The sequence below is a fragment of the Panthera leo genome, chromosome F2 (assembly GCF_018350215.1).
Source record: "Panthera leo isolate Ple1 chromosome F2, P.leo_Ple1_pat1.1, whole genome shotgun sequence".
Lineage (NCBI taxonomy): Eukaryota > Metazoa > Chordata > Mammalia > Carnivora > Felidae > Panthera > Panthera leo.
In genome coordinates this window covers 771,697-796,618 of record NC_056695.1, presented here as the reverse complement: position 1 = coordinate 796,618, position 24,922 = coordinate 771,697, and the positions used below count along the sequence as shown (strand labels likewise).

The 24,922-nt window shown below is 39.0% G+C and overlaps 1 protein-coding gene across 2 annotated transcripts in view; it reads right to left on the bottom strand.

Annotated features, from left to right (window-relative positions):
- SPIDR (scaffold protein involved in DNA repair) overlaps nucleotides 1–24,922 on the bottom strand; it is a 479,623-nt gene that overhangs the window by 47,707 nt on the left and 406,994 nt on the right. For both annotated transcript variants that reach the window (XM_042923261.1, XM_042923262.1), the window contains one exon: nucleotides 19,244–19,384. In XM_042923261.1, the coding sequence (XP_042779195.1) occupies nucleotides 19,244–19,384 (141 nt within the window). The remainder of the gene's footprint in view (nucleotides 1–19,243; nucleotides 19,385–24,922) is intronic.

Below are 24,922 nucleotides of genomic sequence, written 5' to 3'. Positions count from 1 at the left end.
AAATGGGGCACTTTGACCCCAGACACATTTGTCTACTAAGAATATCCCCAAAATACCTTATAGATGTAGGGAATAACATTTTCCAAGGTTAGTCCACAGAATTTCAGGAAGGTACTTTTCAAACTGTAGATTGTTGGAGAAAGTGAAAAAAGTAAATTAAATACACACCTGAAATTAAGCCTTTTGCTCTACTCCTTTCAATCACTGATTAAACTGCTATGATTATGTAAGATAAATTTATAAATATGGAATGCCTCTTAGTTTATAGGATATCTACTTTTATTAAAAAATGTCCTTCTCAATCTCTATTCTTTCTTCAAGATTTGGGCTATAAAAATATTAACTAATGCAGGGGTGCCCGGGTGGCTCAGTTTGTTAAGCATCTGACTCTTGACCTCAGTTCAGGTGTTGATCTCAGGGTTATGAGTTCAAGCCCTGTGTTGGGCTCCACACTGGGTGTGGAGCCTACTTAAAAAAAAATACACACACACACACACACACACACACACACACACTAACTAGCACGGTTTTGTATAGAACAAGTTCTTGCATGTTTCTGGTCTACCTTAGCAGGAAATCATGCACACACACCATTATAAGGGAAATAAAAAATTCCTCCAACATGTTGCTGTCTAGAACTCTGCCAAGTTCTAGGTCTTTCTCATGTCCCAGGTGGTATTTCAAAAGTGTCATGTCATCTACTTATTCACCAGTGTGGAGGCAGGAACACCCACGTTTCCACACAAAATCTGTCAGCCCATATTTTTTGATAGATACACATTTTTTACCAAACATTATCACAAGTGTGCTGACACTTAAATGAAAAACTTGCTTCCTTAACAATCTATTATCATGACTTTACATATCAAGTAGTCTCTCTTCATATACTCTTTATGATTGAAATAATTGACAATGGCATGCCAAATAATAAAGAGGAAAACAACAAAACTTACCAAGTGAGTGGGCTCCAACCTAGTTAGTAAATCAATCTGCACTACTGCGTGCACAGTTTCAGGCAGAAAATTATGGTGCTGGAAACACAGAGGTACAGGACCTTTCCCCCACACTACTGGGGCAGGAAGCAATGTAAGCCCCCAGTTCTGAAACTGGCATTTCTGAGCATATGTCATTGGAGAGGCAGCCTGAACTGGGGAGCTCTAATGCCTTACCTCCACCCCACTGCATCCAATCACAGACAGTAACTGAGGGTAGGGACGGTGGTTTCTCTGTAATTGTGATGCGCCACACCATCCTGTACCCCTAACTGCAACTCAAGTACAATCAAGCTATGCTTCAGGATGCTGTAACAGAAGCAGAACTTGCCTTGGAGCCATTTAAAGGTGGGTTTAGGGTAAAATATTTACTCTTGATGAGCTTTAAGTTCCTCATCTGTGAAATGGATAAAATAATATTTGCTTTGAGGGGTTATTTTGAGGATTATACACACTGTGCATATCCAGCATGATATGTGACATATGCTAAATGGTAACCCTTGTAATTCTAAACACACATTTGACGTCTTTACATTTCATGGTCTCCCTTGGTGCCTCGGTTAATCTCATTACCCATAAGCAGGTTTCTTGGACCTGGGGGAAGGAGACCCAGCCACCCACTCTGCTAGGGGTGGTCCCAGGAGAGCTAAGGGCCATTCCAAAGTCACTTATGATGCTTCGTGTGGCCCTGCCTGTAAGGTCATGAAAACAAGTCTAGTTATGTGTTCTTGGCCTAAGCAGTTCTGCTTTGGGAAAGCTATCCCAAATTGAAGTGTCATTCATGACTTTGGGGTGTGAAAAGATTTCATAAACAAGTAAAAGAAAGCACTAACCATAAAAGAAAAGATTGAGGACTTTGATAAATTAAGTAATTCAGCTAATAAAAAAGAACAAACAGACATACCACCTATACGACACATAAGTCATATAGAACCACTGACAGACTCCTATTCAGAATATACAAAGCTCCACACTCCAAAAGGAAAACAAGCAACAGACCGGAAAAGACCAAAGAGGAAACAGAAAGGACCAGTAAACATAGCAAAAGTTTCTCAGCCTCAGCAAGTAATCAAGGAATTGCAATTTAAACCACAATCACATTCCATTACAGAGTCATCAAGCTGAAAAATAACAAAGTCTGAAAAAAATCAGGAAAAGACATCTAAAGACACCAAATGATGGAAAGAAAGTAGGGCAGCAGGAATACTTCACAATGCTAACAGGTGAGGAGACTGGAACGCAGGGTGAAGAAGCACCCTCCTCCCCTCTACCTCACCAGGATAGGCAACTCACCTGTGCACGAGGGCCACATGCCACTGTCTGTAATGCCCAGAAATGCTGAGAATGATTATATGGCCAAAGAGACTGTGGTAAATGCATACGTTTAGAATGAAAATGAACAAGCCAGAGTTTCCTACAATCAATGGATGCATCTTACAAAGTTTATTGGTGTAACCAAGTATCAACAACACACAGGCGCTCAGTGTGAGGGACCCCACCCTGAGTCTGATGGCTGCTGCACACAGCTGTGGCCTGTGGCATCTCTTTGGTGAGTGAAAGAAGCACAACTTAAGAATATACAACTATGGTACCATTTCTATAAAGGTCAGAAATAGGCCAGGCTAACCATATTTTTAAGAATGTATTCAAAATGTCAAAACTATAAAGAAAAACAGAAGAAATCTGAAGAATGAAATGATCTCCAGTGGAGGGACAGGAGATGTCACCAGGATGTCACATCCTGGGGGTGGCTTCTGGACACTGATCATGTTTTGTTCTTGAATTTGGTAGTGGCTTCATGGCTGTGCTTTTTTTAAAAAGTTTTATTTATTTATTTTGAGACAGAGAGAGAGAGAGAGAAAGAGGCAGAGAGAGAGAGGGGGAGAGAGAGAATCCCAAGCCAAATCCATACTGTCAGCGCAGAGTGTGACCAACTTGTGAGATCATGACCTGAGCGAAAATCAAAAGTTGGAAGCTTAACCCACTGAGCTGCCCAGGTGTCTCATGGGTGTGCTTTATAATCACTCTACACTCGAGGCGCCTGGGTGGCTCAGTAGGTTGAGCGTCCGACTTCGGCTCAGGTTGTGATCTCACAGGTCACGACCTCACGGTTCCTGAGTTCGAGCCCAGCATCGGGCTCTGTGCTGACAGCTCTGAGCGTGGAGCCTGCTTCGGATTCTGCGTCTCCTTCTCTCTCTGCCCCTTCCCCGCTCACACATGTGCATGTGCTCTCTCTCTCTCTCAGAATAAATAAATAAACTTAAAAAGATCAATAAAGGAGACATGCACACATACAAGGATGTTTGTTGCAGCATAGCTTTCAAGTGGCAAAAACTGGAAACAACCTGAATGTCCACAAGGAAAGGGACATCCTCATGAGATTATTAAGTGAAAAAAGCAAGTTCTATCTCCTTATTTGAAGATGTGTTGGGGTGCCTGGGTGGCTCAGTTGGTTAAGCATCCGACTTCGGCTCAGGTCATGATCTTACAGTTGGTGGGTTCGAGGCCTGCGTTGACAGCATGGAGCCTGGAGCCTGCTTCAGATCCTCTTTCTCTCTCTCTCTCCCCCTCCCCTGCACTCTCTCTCTCTCTCTCAAAAATAAACATTTAAAAAAACAAAATAAAAAATAAAGATATGTGTACATTCATGAAGAAAGGTGTGGAAGATCACACTCACTGGAATGAATAACAAGAGAAAAGGGAGATTATTAATATCCTTTACCTTTTATACATTAATTATTTGAACAGCAACAGCTAACAGTGGCTAATATTATTATCTCATCTACAGATAATATTGAAAGTCCTAATGTGAGACTTTTTATAAATGTGTGGTCCAGGCTCAATGGCCTTCATGATGATCCATTCCACTGTTGGCAATTCTAGGAAAGAAGCAAATTCTCTTGCCTGTTTCTAAAATGGTAATGAAAATTACCTTTCGTAGAATTGACGTTTTCATTAATAAATATCCAAGTACCTGAAACAGAAAATCTGTAACTAAACCTGAAGCATTCAGTGTATTTACTATGGATCTGATACTATTCCTGGTTACTCAAGATAATTCTAGCATCGATAGCTTATTGCTATCATTTAGAGAAAACACTGGAAAACACCAAGAATCTAAATTAATACTAACGTCACTGACAAGAAGTAATCAGATTTCTTATTTAAGGGCCAGGGATTATAACCATACAGCAAATGGGAAATTTACAGAAATGAATTCCCCTAAAACTGGAAGCAATTAAATGTCAGCTGCAGTACCAAAAATGCAGGCTTTGGAATCTGGTGGACTGGCTTGAGGCCCAGCTCACATACTTGGAGCCAGATTATTTAATTTCAGTGAGTTTCAGGATCTTCATTGAAAACAGAATAATATCACCTAATTTGGCAGCTAGTTGGAGGGCTAAGTGAAAGAGCGACCTTAGTGACACTGAAACTTTCCTTTTCACTTTCTTTGCCCCATATTAACAGACAGATATTTTCTTGGCAAATTCATAAAGATTTAAGAGTATTCTATCTAAAATTAAAACCTATAAGGGGCGCCTGGCTGGCTCCATCGGCAGAGCATGTGACTCTTGATCTTGGGGTCATGAGTGTGAGCCCCATGCTGGATGTAGAGATTACTTTAAAAAAAACTTAAAAAATTTTAAAAATAAATAAAATTAAAACCTAAAGATTTTCCAAATCTGAAAAACCAGTTAATGGCAGCATATTTAAACTAAGTATTTTTATTTCACATTTGAGATTAACATAGGAACACACTCTCACTCAGTTTCTCAAGCATACTGTTATCCATACCCTCATGATAATAACTATTATCACAAGCTATTAACCTGAGAAAGGGGGGTAAATATATATATTGATATGTAAAATGTTCATAGGAGCAAAGAATCCTTAACAATTACTTTGAAACTATGCTGCTGGAGCCCTAAGGAGATGGGTGGAGGCTTGGTGGCCTTGATCCATCCACTTCCCAGTTTTTAACAAAACAGCTCCCACACGGATTTGTTTTAACACTACTTTAGATTTCTATTTTTTTAAAAAATTCGAAAGTTTGAAAACTACTGGCCTCCCACTATAGAGAATTATGATTTTCATGAGGAAAAGAACAGCAGGGGGAAGAAAGTGGAACTGTTGAGATTTCCAAGAGAAGGAATGAATAAACAAAACAAAACAAAACAAAACAAAACAAAACAAAACAAAACAAAACTCCTGCCCTTTACTGAATTCTAGACTTACTGTGCTGCAATGCAAATTAACTAGATAAACTGCTAAGCTGGAGGGACAGGTACAAGTTATTTTTACGTTCATGTATCAGCTGATCTTCCTTCTGGTTTCTTTGATCCTTGTTTTAACTAAATCTCTCTGTACTTTTAATTCCATTGGTTTCACTATCCATCCTTTCCCATTATGATGGGGCAACTGACAAGGCCTGGCAATTTCCAACTGGATTTCTCTTCTTTCTTAGAAAAAAGTGGACCACTTCCAACTTCTAATTATCATTCTTCTAAATTACTCTATTGTCTTTCTCTTTCCATTGTGTTTGTAAAAACAAGACAACAAAGTCTTAGATCAATTTAGGCCAGATTTGTACTTTTCAGTTAATTAGAAAAGAAAAAATAAAGTAGGAGGAAGAAGGAAAGAACCCTGTTTATATAGTGTTTTAGAGTGTACAAAACATTTTCATGTACTTTTATGTATTATTTCATAAAGTTACCCTAACAACCTTGGGAAGTAAATGTTATTTATCCTGAGTGATAACTAAGGCTAGGATCAGTTTCAATCAATCAGCAAACCCAAGAGCTAATACACAACTCAGACATATTGATTCTGAGACCAGTGCCCTTTATTAACATGGAATCCCAATTGTCTCTACTCAGTGACCAGCAAAGCTCTTGGAATGTGGGTTTTGTTTTTAACAAGCAAGTCCCCTGGCATAGGCCTGGCTGCCATCGTTAAACAATTCCAAGTTAACTTGGTTCTACTCTGTCTCTTGGTTATGAGGGAGCAGGTAGTGAAGTGAAGGAGGAAGATCAAAGACCGGTTTGAGAGTACTACTAACATTTTTGTTTTATATGGCCAAGAAATATTTGTGAATGTCTTGGTTCTGACTTTATCATTTATTTGTCAGGTTTTTATTGAAAACTATGTTAACTGCTACTGAGGACACAAGGGAAAATAACACTTGGCTTCTGAATGGTAGTCTGCTTTTGGTCAAAAGATAATGGGAAAATAAATTTATGGCTGAGAAAACGCTCTCTTATGGGTGTTTGCCTGGAAACCTGATGAACCTACAAGTCACACCCTGAAGGCCTTCTTGGTTGAAGCCCTCCTACTGAGCCAAGCAGATGAGGGGAATATCCATCCAATCCAGCAAAAACCTTATGATTCTGTTATCACTTATTTTCATTCTACCTGATAGAATATCTTTGAAGACTGGAACTAGGACACTATCCATGTATACACAGTAAGCTGGTGTGTTAATGGATGGATAAGGGAAGAGAAAGCAACATGTAAAAATACACAGTCAAAACAGAATCTATATCTAATGGACAACGTTGTGAATTTATGTTTATTCATAAATCATGTTATTTATGTTTATTATTTATGTTACTTAGAACAGGTTTTCTAAAGACTGTTAGGGTAATAATCTTAACAATGCTTAATGCTTGGCCTGTGCAGTTCAAAGAGAATCTCTGGGCACCTGGGTGGTTCAGTTGAGTGCCCAACTCTTGATTTTGGCTCAGGTCATGATCCTAGAGTTGTGGGATCAAGCCCCCATGTAGGGTTCCACACTGAGCATGGAGACTGCTTGAGATTCCCTCCACCTGTCCCTCTCCCCCACTCACGCTCTCTTCCTCTCTAAAAATAAAGAAATAAATAAGACAAAGAGAATCTCTTAGGTGGGTTGTGGTTGTCATCTTCCTGTGATCAACTTGCCAAGGCTCGATGCAATCTGTTGTTTTGTTCTCTTTGTATGCTTTAATCAATGTCTTGATTTTCACTATCACTGATAATAAAAACAAATTAGAGGAGATAGAAAATAGCTTTCTTACATTAAGGATCTTTCATTGAAAGAAAAGGAAATGAATGATTTAGAGGAATTTCCATTTTAATAAATCTTTGTCCTAAGTTCCCCAAAATAACAGTTAAGAAATAACTGGCATTCCTTTCTGAGCCCCTACTCCCTAGTTGTGTCTTTTTGAGATATGTGAAATTATGCCCAGAGGTTCCATTTAGAAACCTTCTTCAACTGGACTTAGGAAACATCTGTAACTTCTTTTTTCTTTTTTCTTTTAAAGTAGGCTTCTTGACCAGCATGGAGCCCAACATGGGGCTTGAACTAGTGATCAAGAGTCAGACGTTTAACTGACAGAGCCACCCAGGTGCTCCTTGTACCCATTTTCATAACGCAGTATAAGCATTTTTTAGGCAATCAGTTAATTTTTCTTTTTTCCTTTTTAAAAATTGAGGTGGGCGCCTGGGTGGTTCAGTCATTAAACATCTGACTTCGACTCAGTTCATGATGTGGAACTCATGAGTTCAAGTACCACACTGGGTGAGCTTGAGCCTTGCATTGGATGAGCCCTGCTTCTCTCTCTCTCTGTCTCTCTCTGCTCCTTGCTCACTTGCACCTTTTCTCTCTCTCAAAAAAAAAATTGAGGTAAAATTCATATAACATAAAATTAACCATTTTAAATTACACGATTCATTTACTATATTCTCAATGTGGTGCCACCATCACCTCTATCTAGTTCCAGAATATTTTCACCACCCCTAAAGCACCCCATACCCATGAACAGTCGTTCTCATTCTCTCCTCTACCCAACCTCTGGCAGTCACCAGTCTGCTTTTTGTCTTCAGGGATTTGTCTCTTCTGGGCACGTCATATAAATGGAATCATATAATATGTGTCTGGTTTTTTTTCACCTAGCACGTTTTCAAGGTTCATCCATATTGTACCGTGTGTCAACATTTCATTCTTTTTACTCAGTTTACTTCTGACTCACTAAAAACCCTTTTTGTTTGCCACTTCATTCCTTCTTTGGAATATATGCCTTCCTTTATTTCTAATTATATTTCCTTTTCTTTTTTAAGGCTGGGATCATTTATTTATTTTTTAATTTTGTGTGTAGTTGACATACATTATATTAGTTTCAGGTGTACAACACAGTGATTCAATCTCTCTATATGTGATGCTCAACACAGTTGTGGCTACCTTCTGTCACCATACAACACTATTACAGTATCATTGACTATATCCCCCATGCCGTGCCTTTATTCCTGTGACTTATTCACTATATAACTAGAAGCCTGTACCTCCACTCCCCTTTACCAGTTTTACCCATCTCCCCACCCCTTTTCCCACTGGCAACTATCAGTTTGTTTTTTGTATATTATAGGGCTGATTCTGCTGTTAGTCTGTTTATTCATTTGTTTTGTTGTTTAGATTCCACATATGAGTGAAATCATATGGTATTTGTCTTTCTGTGTCCGACTTATTTCACTTAGCATAATAGGTCCATCCGTGTTGTCGTGAATGAAAAAATTTCACCCTTTAAGCAATATTGAGAAAGAAGAACAAAGCTGGAAATATCAAAGTCCCAGATTTTAAGATATACTACAAAGCTAGCAGTCAAAACAGCACAGTACTAGCACAAAAACAGATACATGGATCAATGGAACAGAACAGAGAGCCTAGAAATAAACCCATGCTTATATGGTCCATTAATCTATGACAAAGGGGGCAAGACTATACAATGGGGGAAAAGATAGTCTCTTCAATAAATGGTGCTGGACAGCTACATTCAAAAGAATAAAACTGTACCACTTTCTACCATCATACACAAAAATAAACTCAAAATGGATTAAAGATCTACATGTAAGATTTGAAACTATCAAAATCCTAGATAAGAAACAGGCAGTAATTTCTCTGACACTGGCCATAGCCAACACTTTTCTAGGTATGTCTCCCGAGGCAAGGGAAACAAAAATGAAAAACCATTGGGACTACATCAAAATAGAAAGCTTCTGCATAGCAAAGGGAACTATCCACAAAACAAAAAGGCAACATACTGAATGGGAGAAGATATTTGGAAATGACATGTCCAATAAGAGGCTAAGATCCAAAAATATGTAAAGAAGTTATACTACTCAACACCAAAAAAACCAAATAGTCCAATTAAAAAATGGGCAGAAGACCTGAAAAGACATTTTTCTAAGGAAGGCATCCAGATGGCCAACAAACACATGCAAAAATGCTCAACATCACAAATCATCAAAGAAATTCAAATCAAAACTACAATGAGATATCACACCTGTCAGAATGGCTAAAATCAAAAAGATAAGAAATAACATGTTGGCGAGGATGTGGATAAAAAGAAATCCTTGTGCACCACCGATAGAACTATAAATGGGTGTAGTCACTGTGGAAAACAATGTGGAGATTCCTCACAAAATTAAAAATAGAAATACCATATGAATCAATAATTCCACTACTGGGGATTTACCTAAAGAAAACATAAACACTAAAAAGTATATATGTATACCTATGTCTATTGCAGCATTATTTATAATAGCCAAGATATCTAAGCAATCTAAGGGTCCATCAATAGGAGAATATATAAGGAAGACATATACACACATACATGCAGTGGAATATTACACAGGCTTGCGATTCAACTTCTCTGTTTGCACAGGGGTAATGTTTTGGGGATGACATCCAGTTTGTTTCTTTCTGGTAAAGTTCTAGCCTTAGCTGGGTAATACAGGAGAGCTTTGGAGAGTGAATTATAGCTGATATCTTGTCCCAACTTGGACAGGAATTGGGCTTTCGTAAGTACTCACTCACTAAGAGTTACCTAAACTAAACTAAGGGGGACCCAAATTCTCAGATGCTCCCAGCTGTTTGCACAGGCAGGCAAAGTGGTGTCTGTGGCTGAGGGCAGTCCTTTGAAGACAGGGACAGATGTGGGCCCACAGATGCAAAAGCACAAAGAAGCTGGGGATGGGGGTGGGGTGGGTACAAAAGAAATGGCCGAAGGGCTTTAAGGGGATCTGGGTTCAATATCAACAGCTGTCTGCTACTTATTTATTAACTCTAATTAAATGATTCTCAGTCATTAAACAAATAATTCATTTAGTGATTCTGATCCATTTTTGTTTTAAAAGAACTGTCAGCAGATATACTGTTCAGATATTGTTTTAAGCCAAGGGCTGCACTACAAGACATCTTTCTCCTTACTATTTCTCAAACACACCATACACACTTCTGTCTCACAGACTTTGTACTTGTTTCTTCAGCTAGGGTCTCACCCCACAGAGTGAGAAAATTAGGACTTTGAGATAGAGAAGTTTGGCTGTTCCACCCAGACCCAGCCTTGCCATCACTGACTAGATGCTGTGTGCCTCTTAACGGGATGCAACACGAAGGACACAACATCCTCAGGGAGTATTCTTGTCCCAAACTATTTAAACAGGTTCTCATGAAACCTTTCCTAACTTCCAGTGTACAGTGCAAACATGTTTTGCACAGTCACTGTTCCTCGGGGACACTGGGTTTGCCCGCATATTGACCACTTGCTTTGCTCATCCTCCCTTCTTATACCTCATGCATTCAGTTTCATTTAATTGTATACTTTGGAATTTTATTATTGGCGTTATGCCCGTATTCTCCTGGCCTGGGCCAATAAATCCCTTTCTGCCTTTATTTTTATTTTTCTTAATTAAGCCACTGCCTACTCATGATTATTTAGCTGGTGATAAAAATACACTAAGATTGGATGCACGATACTCTGATCAAGTTACCTCCCTCTTTTTTAAACTTAAAAAATCTTTTTTTAATGTATATTCATTTTTGAGAGACAGAGACAGAGTATGAGCTGGGGAGGGGCAGAGAGAGAGGGAGACACAGAATCTGAAGGAGGCTCCAGGTTGGTGGGGCTCGACAACGTGGGGCTGGAACCCATGAACCATGAGATCGTGACCTGAGCTGAAGTTGGACACTCAACTGACTGAGCCACCCAAGCGTCTCTAAACTTTTTCTTTAGAGAGAGAGAGCATGTGAGCAGGGGAGAGGGGCAGAGGGTGGGAGACAGAGAGAATCTTAAGAAGGCTCCACGCTCAGCATAGAGCCTGACACAGGGCTCAATCCCATGACCCTGGGATCACGACCTGAGCCGAACGAAATCAAGAACTGGATGCTCAATCGACTGAGCCACCAAGGTGCCTTGTGGGTTACCTTTTTCTACACATTTCCTTCTTATACTAAAATGACAAAGTAGGTCTTCATAAGTTAAAGATTAAACTTTTCAGGTTTTCCTGACTATTTTTTCTGTTATTATGCAAAATGTACTGTACCAAAACTATTTTAACAGATTAAGTTATTAAGTATATAAAGATCTCCTTGTATCAGAATTAATTAGTGTGATTACAGAAAAACAACCAAATATATAAGGAAGCAATTCAACAGTGGAAGTCGGAGTCATAAATCTAATTATTTAGGTTTGTGTCATTTGGGATTATAAACTCAGACTTCAAAAAATACCTTTCCTCTAAATAAAAAGGTATGATTTCTATTAACCTTTGATTAGAATCTAATAAAAATAACTGTCAGTTCACAGTAACAAAGACACTCAGAAATAAAGTGATTAAAGCAAATAATAATTAGGAAAAGAGGCTTCATCTTCCTGCAATGTTTCTACTCCAGAGAAAGGTTTTATACAGCCTGTTTTGCATTCCCAAATGCTCTACACTGAAAGTCACAATCTAGGTGATTGGAAACCTTACTTCAGTAGAAGACCTTACAAGGTTCATTATGCTTATTATGCTCAGCCAAAGATGTATGCTCCATACCTACCAAGTAGATGGCAACTTTGCAAATTAATCTGTAAGAAGATTGTTTAAACAACAGGTTCAGTATTTCCTTTAAGGAAAAGATGTTCAAATAGAAAAAGTATCTTTGTGTACAAAGCTAAAAATAAAAGCCTCCCATCCTAACCCTGAAAGCGAAAGCAATCGCCTCAAACTTAAAGAGGCTTGAAGGTTATTTGGTGTAGTCATTTCATTTTCAGATGCATTGGGGCCAGGGCTACTGGTATTGGTAGCATAGCCAGGAGCACAATCCAGGTGTCCTAATTTCCAGTTAAGACTCTTTCCAGTCTATGCAGAATGTCCATTTGGGTACACTCAAATTAGAGAACACCATGGGGACAAAAGAAGAGGGTGTGGGCAGCACAGATATACAAGAAATTCTTTAAGAAATAACATAAAGAAAGAAATTCATCAGAACACAAAAACAACACATACACAATATTAACAACCAAGAAAAGTTGAAGGGGGATATAATCTTTTTTTAAAAATTTTTTTAAACATTTATTTATTTTTGAGACAGAGAGAGACAGAGCGTGAATGGGGGAGGGGCAGAGAGAGAGGGAGACACAGAATCGGAAGCAGGCTCCAGGCTCTGAGCCATCAGTCCAGAGCCCGACGCGGGGCTTGAACTCACGGACCGCGAGATCGTGACCTGAGCTGAAGTCGGACACTTAACTGACTGAGCCACCCAGGGGCCCCAAAGGGGGGATATAATCTTGAAGAGATCTGCTTACTTGAACTTCTATTTACTATTCTATTGTTGCTTATTCTTCCCTGTACCAATTGTTAAATGGAGACCAAAAATAATCCCACTCTAAAGGACAATAGAAACATTTAATTTTGAATTAAAATACTCATGTCAGGAAACACTGGTAGAGAGAAAACAATAAGGTCTATCGGGAAAACACAAAACATACCATAAACTGATTGAGGGCTTGAACTAAGCACGCTTTTCGTTTACGGGCAGCTTTCTTTTGCTTCTTTGGGCATCACTGGTTTTAAGTACATTCTCTTTCACTGACATTTTGTTCTCCTTCCAGAAACTCAAGTGACCTCCAGGAACAATTTTATTTTTCAAAATCATGGAAGAATGATTGAGAATGTCCTTTAGAGGAGGGTTTTCAACCACAGCAATTACAAAGAGATTCTGGACAAACCTCAAGGGAAGTGTGTGGCTCTTTAAAAGGGTGGCCTTTTTGAAGAGGGAAAATCAAAGGAAGGGAATTACTACTGAAGTTTCTTACCCAAAGACAACTCTCACCACCACATATTTCCTGTTAAAGGAGCATCTGAAATGGTTCTTCAGTAATAACCTAACCCAACCCAGTTGACTTGCATTGAATAATCCCTAAGGATTCCCTTCTACTGCACTTCTGTGCACTCTTGGTCACACCCAGCTGGAGGGAAGGGTCTCCACAGTAGACTGAACACCCTGGTGCCCACTGCCCAGACTCACGTCACACTGGAGCTTGACCCCTGGCCCACTGTGTAACCCTAACCAATCATCCTCACCTCTAAGACAGGAGTGAGAACAGAGCTTTTTCCCTCACTGACTCTTGTGAGGACTAGAAAGGATAGGAAAATGAAAGTTTTCCACTTTTCCAATACATGGAAAACTTTTTTCTGTGAAATATTAAGTAATGGACATTCATAGTCTCCCCATCCTTGATAAAGTATTCTCACAGCACAACCCCACGCATGTCTCCTTTGACTTTGTGAGGAGACCAGAGGTCTGTGTCCAGAGACTCACAGAGAGCATGATCCTCACCTGCACTGGATGCCAAGTCTTGGGACCAAATGGTCTGCATTTTTCCTGCTAAAATGGAGCTTCAATAATTACCATGTATCATGTGCAAAAATCCAAATCTTGTTTAGGAAAATTCTAGGAGAAACCCAAGCAAACAACTAATGTCCATTTCACAAATATTTTGAACCTACAATGTGCCTTGAAATGAGCAAGAAATAGGACCTGCGCTAATAAAGCCTAACAGTTGGCAGGCCAATCTGAAATACCGGCTACCAGGCATTTTAATCAATGTCGACTTTTACCAATGTCTATACCATGCAAAGGAGTGTGACAATGACCAAGACAAGGTCTGATGTCTTGCTGTGACTCAGAGCGAGGCACATAGTGCAGGCCAGCTTGGGAGAGCCATCTAAGACTCCTCATATAAATGCTGATGTTTGCATATCATTTCTAAAAAAAATGGACGCCCTAAAACTTATGCCTATGATGTCACTCTTATTTACGTTAGAGTATACGTATACTCTCTGGTGGGACACAGGTCAGCAGGAATCCCACAGTGCCCTGGGCATGGGCACCGAAGTGAGTATCATGATGACCACTGGGTGCCTTGCTGGAGGAGGTGACCCAGCTGTAACTGCTGCAGGAGACAAAGGAGGCAGTGCTGGGTGCGGGTGACAGGAGTCTTCATGAAGGAGCACCTGAAGACTGGCCTGTGAGGGAAAGGTAGGTCTTCAATGAGGACCAGGAGAAAAGCGAAGCGTTCTAGGCGTAGGACACGGTGCATGCATGAGTGGTGGGACAAAAGGCTACACATGTAGCTGGCTGGGGACCAGCATGGGGGCTTGTAAAAGGCGTTGGTATCCTGGCTCTGGGGTTAGTATTTGAGCATGTTGACTAGGCTTGGCTTCTGGTATAAAATTTATCAGTGATTAATCTGTTACTTTGAAAACAAAAGTTGACCTCTAAACAATAACTATGAATTGGGTCACCTGAGTGGCTCAGTCTGTTAAGCGTTGGACTCTTCATTTCAGCTTAGGTCATGATCTCATGGTTCATGGGATCAGGCCCCGCATGGGACTCTGCATGGATAGCTTGGAGCTTGGGATTCTCTCTCTCTCATTCTCTCTGTCCCCACCCCCGCCCCCCCAAGCCCAGCCCTACTCATGCTCTGCCACACGAGCATGCTCTCTCCCTCAAAAACAAAAGAAAACGAAGCAAAACAAAAAACCAAAAACTTATAAAACAATAACTATTAATTGGATCATTTTCTGAAACGCACCTGCTCACACATAGTGCCTACCTCCTTACTCTATCACAAAAGCTGACGGGACAGCCGTGCTCTCCTGATCTCCGGTCTGGCTTCCAAAGGAGGTAAATGGATATTTAGACAATGGAGCCTGTCTTCTCTCTTCCTCATTCTAGTCCTTAGCCCCGGGCCTTTCCTGTTGTGTTCAGGGTTCTGAAATCTTGACCTGCCCTCTGAGCCCCCTTCAAAGGTGGCAGCTATTAGCCCACATCTTTCTGTATCAGGCACTTGCCAATTTAGTGCCTGCTTGGGTTACCCCTGGCTCTCTTGATGGCCCATGAGCTCTTGGAGGGAATGGTCTATTTTTATACTCCTGGTAAAGATGCTTGCAGGTACCAGAAATTCAAGATTAGTTCCTAACTAGTTTTTTGTTCTCTTTCCCCTCAACTGCTCCAGACGTTTCTAAATTTGTAGCCCTGCCACAAGCTCTCCTTCTGTCTTAAATCCATTAGAGGTACAATAGCAGGAGCATCTTAACTCCACTTTCATTTTTATTCCCTCTTCTCTCAAAATTTCACAGAGGCCCTAATTTTCTCTTGGATTGATGCAGAATCCCTAATAATAGAACCTAAGGCTTTATCTAGCTGACTTTATACCTTAGTATATTCTGGTTTAGGATAAATCCCAAAAATTTAACACAGAGCTCAGTGCTACAGCCACTAGCCAGGGGCATAGCACTAAGAGGCACTAAATAGTTACAGAATAAATGAGTGAATTATCTTTTCAATAAACCCTCTCATTTCCTATTTTGCAAACATCCTTCCTGATCCTATATATATATATGTCCTCACAGATAACATGTTACCAATTTGAAGACAGCTTTTTTTTTTTTCCTGGCAGGTCAGAATGTTTAAAGCATTTGTTCTGACTAACTTCTTTCATGAAATCTGACATCAGCCAGTTCGGATCTAGTCACTTAAAACATTAACAGCTTCAATACTTGTGCCCGTCTAGTTTTCTGTTCAGTAGGATGCCAGTCAAGGTCAAAGATCATGCCAGCTGCTTCCTCGTCATTCTGGGCACTGAGGCAGAGTCTTCTGTAAATAGTGAGTACTAAGTGCTCTTATATAAAATTTTCTCTTAAAGGGCCAATCAGCAGATCTAAATCAAATAGCACCTATAGGTTAATCATTTTAGATACAGAGAGCTTAATGGGTTTTTAACAAGTTGGGACATAAATATAGTAGGATTTTGAACTGAAAGAACTTCCCCTCCCCCACAAAAAATTTGGCTAGCTATATTTTCCATACCTATAGGGTTAACATATATTTCACGAAATTTCCTTTTCAGGATTGCTCTGTCATATAAAAATAAAAACAGATAATAATCAACAATAAAAAGATAAAGGTCATACATAGAATCATGACATCAAAGTCATGTGACTTTTCAGCTTATTTGACCTACTAAACTGCTGCACAGGCCACATGGGAAGACAAAGGTCAGGGGACATGCCTTAGGAGAAGAAAGTCACTGGAGAAAGAGCAGGAAGAACTCTGGAGGGGAAGAGAGCATAGGCAGAGCTCCACATTCTGCTCAGTGAGCATGCCTCAGCAGTGGGTTTTTTCTTTTTTTTGAAAATAATGTTTCTTTCCCTTTAAATCCAGGCTATTTTTCTGATGTCTTTTGCTTTAAGCAGTCAGTATGGGCACACGACTCCAAAAATATGTCAGGGAAGTGCAAAATATATGATTGCTCTGTTTTTGCAAGCCTTCTCAAACGAGGCAGGTGGACAGAGCAGTGTCCCCCCCACACTGGTCCAAAACACGTCTGTGTGACTGGACAGCTCTGAGGCCATCAGTCCCCTTCACAGCCTTGTAGGGGAGTAGTGATTTTCCCCCTCACTGGAAGTATGGATTAGATGAATTCTGGTAGCCAAGATCAAAAAGACTTCATGATTTTTCCCCCCCAAAAAACTATTTTCCAACTGGCAAAAAAGTTATTTTCTGTATTAGGTACTGGAATTATATAATTACAATTAATCATTTTAGCTTCAATTTTGGGAAAAAGTACTTTGTTCAGATTTATGAGAAGTATATTTTGTTAGAGTTTACGAGAGTTGCTATGAAACACAATAATTTGGGGGAAAATAAAAGAGACAATTTGTGTTGACGGGGCCATGGATGGATGACTGACAATGGATGATATCACCAATAGGCAATTATAACATCCAGCATTCCTAAATGATCTAATAATTTGTTTTGAAGAAATATAGCTTCTAAAAGAATAAAAGACAGTCTAAACATTTATTTGGATAGCTGTGCGTCAAAATAAAATTAAATATAGAAGTAAAGGAATTAATTCCAACCTAAAAAATCAAATATTTAGCCACCAACTGAAAAATGGTATGGGTTCCAAAAGTTTGTAAATGAATTATTTGCCACACTCAGTGTATTTCCTGTGGGGGAAAAAAAAACCAAAACATTTTCTATGGGAATGTTGTAGGTAGTAGTAAGGCTCCCAGTGCGACCCTCAAAGAAGTAGATTAAATATTAGGAACACATATGTAGAGTGTATGTCGTAAAAGAGCATGAACGTTACAGAGCCAAAGACTCCTGGATGGCAGTCCTGGCTCTGTCATTCTCCGGTAGAATGCCACGAGAAGTTGTGTGCTATGTGGTCTCTGGCAAGAAGTCAGCCTCCCAGAGCAGCCTCTGTCTGGCCCGTAGCACACAGGAAACCCGGCCCCTGAGCAAGGCTGCTGCCTCGGAGGGAGGATTTCCTGTGATGGGGACCCCGCTTGTATCCTGGTGTTCTCAGGTGGAGGTTCGTGTAGAGTTGACGTCAAGGAAGATTACCTCCCACACGGTCCTGAGAGCGTTAAGGCTGTCAGGTCCACCTGTGAAGGCAGCGATACCACTTACTGTAACTGCATGGTCTGTCAGGGGTTTGCAGTTCTCAAACGTAGGACTCAGATGAGGTTCAGCCTTAATAAAGACAAGGTTCATGTGATCCAATTAAACTTTTCACACACACAGATATGCTTTCCAAATGAGCACTGCCCCCCACCCATAAGGAAACTGCATGATAATACAGACACCCTTTCATAAATAAAAGGAAGCATTTGTTATAAGATAAATCTGCATGCTTCAATAAAATGTTCTCGTATCTATCTAACCAGGGCTTATAGGGGATCTTTCTATGAAATATGTGTCTTTTAGAAAAACAAGCTCTTGGGCAGAGCCATCTCTCACCTGCACAGTACCATATGAAAGCCAGATGGTACACAGAGTCGTGGCCAATGGGAATGCTGACTGCTCACAATTTAGTTATTTTTAAAAAATGTTTATTTATTTATTTTGAGAGAGAGAGAGCACGCACGCAAATGAGTAGGGAGGGGCAAAGAGAGGGACAGAGAGAATTCCAAGCAGGCTCCACACTGTCAGAGCAGAACCTGACAAGGGGCTTAATGTCACAACTGGGAGATCATGACCTGAGCTGAAATCAAGAATTGGGCACTTAACCAACTGAGCCACCCAGGTGCCCCAAATGCTCACAATTTAGAATGACTGTGACTAGAATGTTCATTATGCAAACCAGTGGAGGATGCTATCCATAACTGCTTTAAAATCAGAATATCATATACTCATAATGGTTTTTTTCTCTCTTTCCCAGATACTGGTATAAGCTCAGATGTTCCTACAATTAGAGTTAAATTAACATCAAAAGAGTTAAAATAACACACTATTCAAGGAAGGAGAGATTATAATAAAATAGAGAAAATCCCAAATTTACTGTTTATACTAATTCTCTATATGATTGAATAGTATGATTAAAAATGTTCCTTCTTTTTCCTAATTCATAGATTTCAGATGATTACTGGAGATATAATAGCCACAGTTTGGACCAGATCTATGTACCATTCTACCTTGCTTATCCAAAATCATATTTTAAGGTAAGGTACCATGAAACTTAACAGAGAACAAAATTTTCTTACTATGGAAAGCAAAAACATGTGACAACTTAAAGAGTTTTATTTAAAGCTTATAAACTGCCTGTACACTAAGTTATATTTTCGTTTATATAAACTGGCTCATGCGAAGCTGTTTTATTTCTTAATTAGTATACAGAAAATAAATTTTATGATTAAAACACATATATATAACATTTTGTATTTTCTTAATTTTTAATAAAATTAGGAGTCACTAAACCTGTATAACTGTTTTTGTTGCTAATTATAATGTTTTCCCCTAGAAGTACTTTATGGGCTTTCTTCAACTCTGGCCTAGTTTTATAGACAAACTCTAGGATCCTGGTTTATTGTCCTTAAAACTAAGAAATAAATCACTAATTAAAGAACCAGTCATTGCAGCAATTACAGAGGGTCCTCACCTTCCTCTGGTAGCCTTCTGTAGAACCTTCATTCCCATCAGGCTGCAGGATTTCCCTTCCAACTGTTGGTCTTTCAAGATGGCGCCCTCAGAGTATACTTCACTGAACATTCCATAGGCATCTTGCACGAGAAGGCAGACTCTACAAAAGAATATTCACATTTTTTTTTTAGAAGATAGTTTTTGATTCACTACAGAGAATAGGATTACCTTCTTCTTCACTAGGAATCCATTGAAATCATCTTCCTGAATGGATAAATCAGGGTAAATGAAGTTGAATTCAAACATGCGCTTTTAGATTTGTACTTACAGGTGTTTGGATCAGTATCCACCTCATATGGAAGGAAACAGAATTCTCTTTTGGCATAAAACTAAACCCTAAGCCAAATGTGGTTTAAAAGCACACGAAGAAGATCATCCTTTCAAATAAAATATATTGCCACTGTCCCAAAAAGGGTATCCTTCTTCCCCATTTTTATCTTGCCTTTTATAACAGGAAACATTTATATTTTGCATGGATGCTCAACATTGAAAAACCTCCAGTGTTAACATTATGATGAGAACAGTAAGGGGCTTTCTCTGAGAAAGTACATATTCACAGACATGCATATCCCAGTAGGATAAAAAACAGTATCCTTGCTGGCAGCAACAGAGACATGATGGATATCCAGTGACATGATGGGATTCCCCCCAACTTTTAAGTTCAAAGGGCAGTACTTATAAACACCTCTTTTCTTTTTTCTTAAAAAAATCTCTCTCTCTCTCTCTCTCTCTCTCTCTCTCGGGAGAGAGATGAACAAGCAGGAGACAGAGGCTGAGGGAAAGAGAGAATCTTAAGCAGGTTCCATGCTCAGCAAAGAGCCTGACCTGGAGCTCAATCCCATGACCCTGGAATCATGACCTGAGCTGAAATCAAGAGTCCGATATTCAACTGACTGAGCCACACAGGCATCCCTATAAAAACCTATTTATCACTGAATTTCCAATCCTCTCACTTCATAATTCAGGGAAATGAAGTCTTACTTATTATGATATGACACATTCTCAGAAAATATTTACTGAAGCCTGAAGAAAATTTAGGTAATAAATAACACCACCAAAGAGAGTGTGAGGAACAAAACTATTTTAAAGATGAGGGTGTACAGGAAAGTGCATGTTGGGAAAGAGAAGATGACAAATGAACAAAGGAACACTAAATCTGAAGTAGTGAACTTTAAACATGCTTAGAAACTAGGCTTCATGATTAAGTCTCCCCTCTCAGGCCCACAGGGCCCCCTTGGTTCACAAAAAAAGCAAATGGAAATCTTGTGTGAAGGAAACCACCTTTAATTTGATCATTACTTGTCATGGAGTAAAGCCAAATCAAATAAATATGCACTCGAATGAAAATCACCTCATAGGAAATAAACCACTACATGGGAAGAGTAAAAAAAAAAAAAAAATAAAATAACAATAGACCTCTTGAGAACTTGACATATTAGAATTTAAAGATATGAAGTATGGAATAACTATCTTAAAAAAAGGAAATTCATGAAGATGTAATACAAGACAAAAAGCTGTACAAAATGACTGGGCAGGTTTGAAGAATAAAATTAGAACTTTCAAAAAGGAAACACTCCACTTACTGAAAAAAAATGTTATTAAATAGGTGTAAACAAATGGTCATGTGTACCTGAAGAGTATGGATATGTGAATTGGGTTACAAATTTGAATAAATTACCTAGAATATATGTTGAGAGCTGAGATAAAAAATGTGAGAGAAAAGAGAAGTACAGAGGATAGGATGAGAAAGTCTAACATTTGTCTAACAGGAATTTCAGAAGAACAAGAGAGAGGAAGAAGAAGCAAGAGTTTGTAGATTTAGTAACTGGGAAATCTAATGTAAGAAATGAATCCGAAGATCCAGGAAGAAAAACAAATACCAAGCAGTACAACTAAAAGGAAACCCATCCTAGGACACACACTGTAATAAAACTAGAGAATATCAAACACGATGAAAAGATTCTAAAAGCAAAAAGCATGAAAAGACAGACTATCTACAAAGGAATAAAAATTTGATTTACACCAACCTCCTCAAGAGCAATGAATGAAGCCAGATAACTGTGAAACATTTTAAGAATTCTGGAAGCCATCTCAAAACTGTGTACCTGCAAAACTATCTTTCAAGAATGATGGTAAAATAAAGTCATTTTTAGATAAACACTAGCTACATTTTCCATCTACACAGCCTGAAATACTTACTAGTTACTAAGATAATTACTAAAATAATTTCTAAATTATGTAATTTAGGAAGAAGGACATTATTCTGGAAAAAAAGGTCGAAGATACAAGGACTACTGACCAACAATATAAACAAAACAAACACAGTAGAATAAAATAACACCACCATCAACAACATCAATTAATGTGGGGGAGCTGAAAAACTGGAAATGGAGAGCAAATAGGTCAAATGGGGTGATGAAGTTCAAATGTTTCCAAGTGCTCATATCACTCACAGCAGGATTAAGATATTAACTCAAGATTTCATTAAATATTTACATCTGGTAAAAATTCAAGGATAACCACCAAAAGAAAAGAAATAGGTGTATAAATTCCAAATTACTAGATGGAAAAAAATGGAATGAGAAATATAGACCAAAAAAACCCCCAAAACAAACAAACGAGAAACAATACAACCTCAAGAAAATGCAAAGAAAAAGCACACATAAACAAAGGGCAGGAAAATGTAAGGTAATAAGTATAATGGTAGACATAAGTCTATGTATATTAGAAATGGAATAAAAATGATTTAAACTTGTCAATTAAAAGGCACAGTTTGTCATGGTCGGTTTGAAGGAAAAAAATGTTAACAGGAAATCTTCTAAAACACAGAAAGGTTTAAAGGGTGAAAAAAAATGTTTCAGGTAAATATTAACCAAAAGAAAGCTGAGGAGGTAGTTCTGAGACTTAACTAAATAGATTCTAGGACAGAAAGCATTATTAGGGATAGAGAGGTCACTAATTGATTTCAAAAAAAGCTTAATTTCCCAGGAAGGCATATAATTCTAAATCTTTATGTTCTCAGCATCAAAATATATAAAGTCACACAAGTACAGAGAGAAGTGAACAAATCCAACACCATTGTGGGAGAGTTCAACATACCTCTGCCAAGTATTAAGTCGATCTGAGGAAAAAATTAGTAAAGATTTGGAAAACTTGCATATACCTAAAAAGTTTGATTTGTTGGATAGGCAATCAGAAAAACTTCCCACAATTACAGAAAATGCATTCTCAAGCACACATAGGACATTTATAAAATGTGACCAATTGGCCGAAGACAGGTCTGAATGAATTTCAAAGAGTCAGTATTGTATGGGACACGTTGTCTGCCTACAATATAATTAAAAGAGAAACCAAGTGAAAATAGGTATCTTTAAAAATCTTCCATTTGGAAATTTCACAGCATCCTTTTCAACACATAGGTCAAATATGAAATCACAGTAGAAAAGAGACAGTATTTTGAACTACGGGATAAAAATACAAATTCCCTAAAGAATCATTATAAGATCTATGTAGATCTTTTTTTTAATGTTTATTTATTTTGAGAGAGAGAGAAGGAAAACACACACACACACACACACACACACACACAGTGCAAGCAGGGGAGAGGCAGAGAGAGACGGAGACACAGAATGTGAAGCAGGTTCCAGGCTCTGAGCTGTCAGCACAGAGCCAAAAAAATCTTTTTTAATGTTTATTTATTTTTGAGAGAGAGAGAGACAGAGAGACAGAGAGAGAGAGACAGAGCGTGAACAGGGGAGGGGAAGAGAGAGAAGGAGACACAGAATCTGAAGCAGGCTCCAAACTCTGAGCTGCCAGCACACAGCCTGATGTGGGGCTCGAACTCACAGACAGCAAGATTATGACCTGGATCGAAGTCAGAGGTTTAACTGAATGAGCCACCCAGGTGGCTCTTTGAATTAGTTTTCTATGTACTTATCATAAGTTATATACCTCTGTCAACTACCAAAGTGTTCCTTCAGGGTGCTGAACCTTATAGGTACTCTGCCTTGAAAGGGCTCTCCTGGAGCCTCTGCTCCTGGAGCCTCTAGACTCCAGTCTAGACTGGTTAACATCCACCAGTGGCATGGTAGTTAACCTGGGATCGCTTGTCAGAAAATCTGAGGGATTTCCTTTGCTGCTCTAGCATGTTCAGTGTCCTATTTTCCATATCTCATACCTTCCTTTTTAAACTTTTTTTTAAATGTTTATTTATTTTTAAGAGAGAGAGAGACAGAGTACGAATGGAGAAGGGGCAGAGAGAGACAGAGAGAGAGAGGGATACACAAAATCTGAAGAAGGCTCTGGGCTCTGTGGCTCGAACTCACGAGCCATGAGATCATGACCTGAGCCAAAGTTGGACGCTTAACTGACTGAGCCATCCAGGCACCCCTCATATCTTCCTTTTTTAACTGACTATAAGTTAGTAGGTCACATCTTCTAACTTCCTGAAAAGGGGGGATTGGGAGCTAAAATTTTTTTTTTAATTTTTAAAAAATATTTATTTATTTTTTTTTTTGAGAGAGAGAGAGAGAGGGAGAGAGAGACAGAGAGAGACAGAGAGAGCAGGGGAGGGGCAGAGACAGAGGGAGACATAGAATCCAAAGCAGGCTCCAGGCTCTGAGCTGTCAGCACAGAGTCTGACATGGGACTTGAACACATGAACTGGGAAATCATGACCTGAGCTGAAGTCGGAGGCTAAACTGACTGAGCCACTGAGGCGCCCCAGGGAGCTAAAAGTTTTTAAACGTTCATGAAATTTTTGTTAAACTATCCTCAAACTTTACGGGTAGTTTGGCTGAGTATAGATTTCTAGATTGGAAATAATTTTTCCATTCCAAATCCAATACTGTTTGTCTTCCTCCTTTCTGTAGGGGAGATGAGCTCTGTTCTAGTTCCCAGGGTGCTGACACTGAATAGTGACAATTCCTAGGTACACTGGGTGAGTGGTATCCTTACTGAGACCCTTCACAGTGGAATCACATCTACTCTGAGTCATTTCATTGATAATGCTTATTTTTTCTTTTCTCTCATTCTGGTTATTGGACATCCTGGACTAGTTCTTTAATTTTCTTAACTTTTCTCTCTTATTTTCCACTTCTTTCTGGCAGTTTCTTCAAATTTGGCTTTCAATGCTTCTAATTAGATCTTTCATAATTTCTCCTTTTCCTATGTTTAACTTCTAACAGTTCTCTTTTAAGCTCTGAAAGATGTTTTCTCGCCCCTTGACAGTGTTCTTTTTTGTTTTATGGTTGCAATATCGTAACTTCATTTAAGAAGCTTTCTTCAGGCCTCTGCTATCTGTTCCTATGTTAGAGCAAGCTCTAACAAGCTTCCTGGATTCTCCCAAAGGGTAGGAAGAGGAACTCATCAACCATGGGTTGAATGAGCTGGGTGATTTTATAGTTGGGGAATCTCAGATGTTAATTATCTTTATATCTTCTGTTGATGAGAAAATTCCTCAGAAAAGACTTGTGTTTAAATACCCACTATATACCAGGGTAAGGCAGGAACGACCACTCAACAGTGTAGGCTAGGGGGACAGGATATGATCGCTTCCTGGACAGACTTGCAATTGATTGTTTTTCTTATTTTAGTCCTTTTTATCTTCCACAGTGGTAGTAGGAAAATTGAATATGCA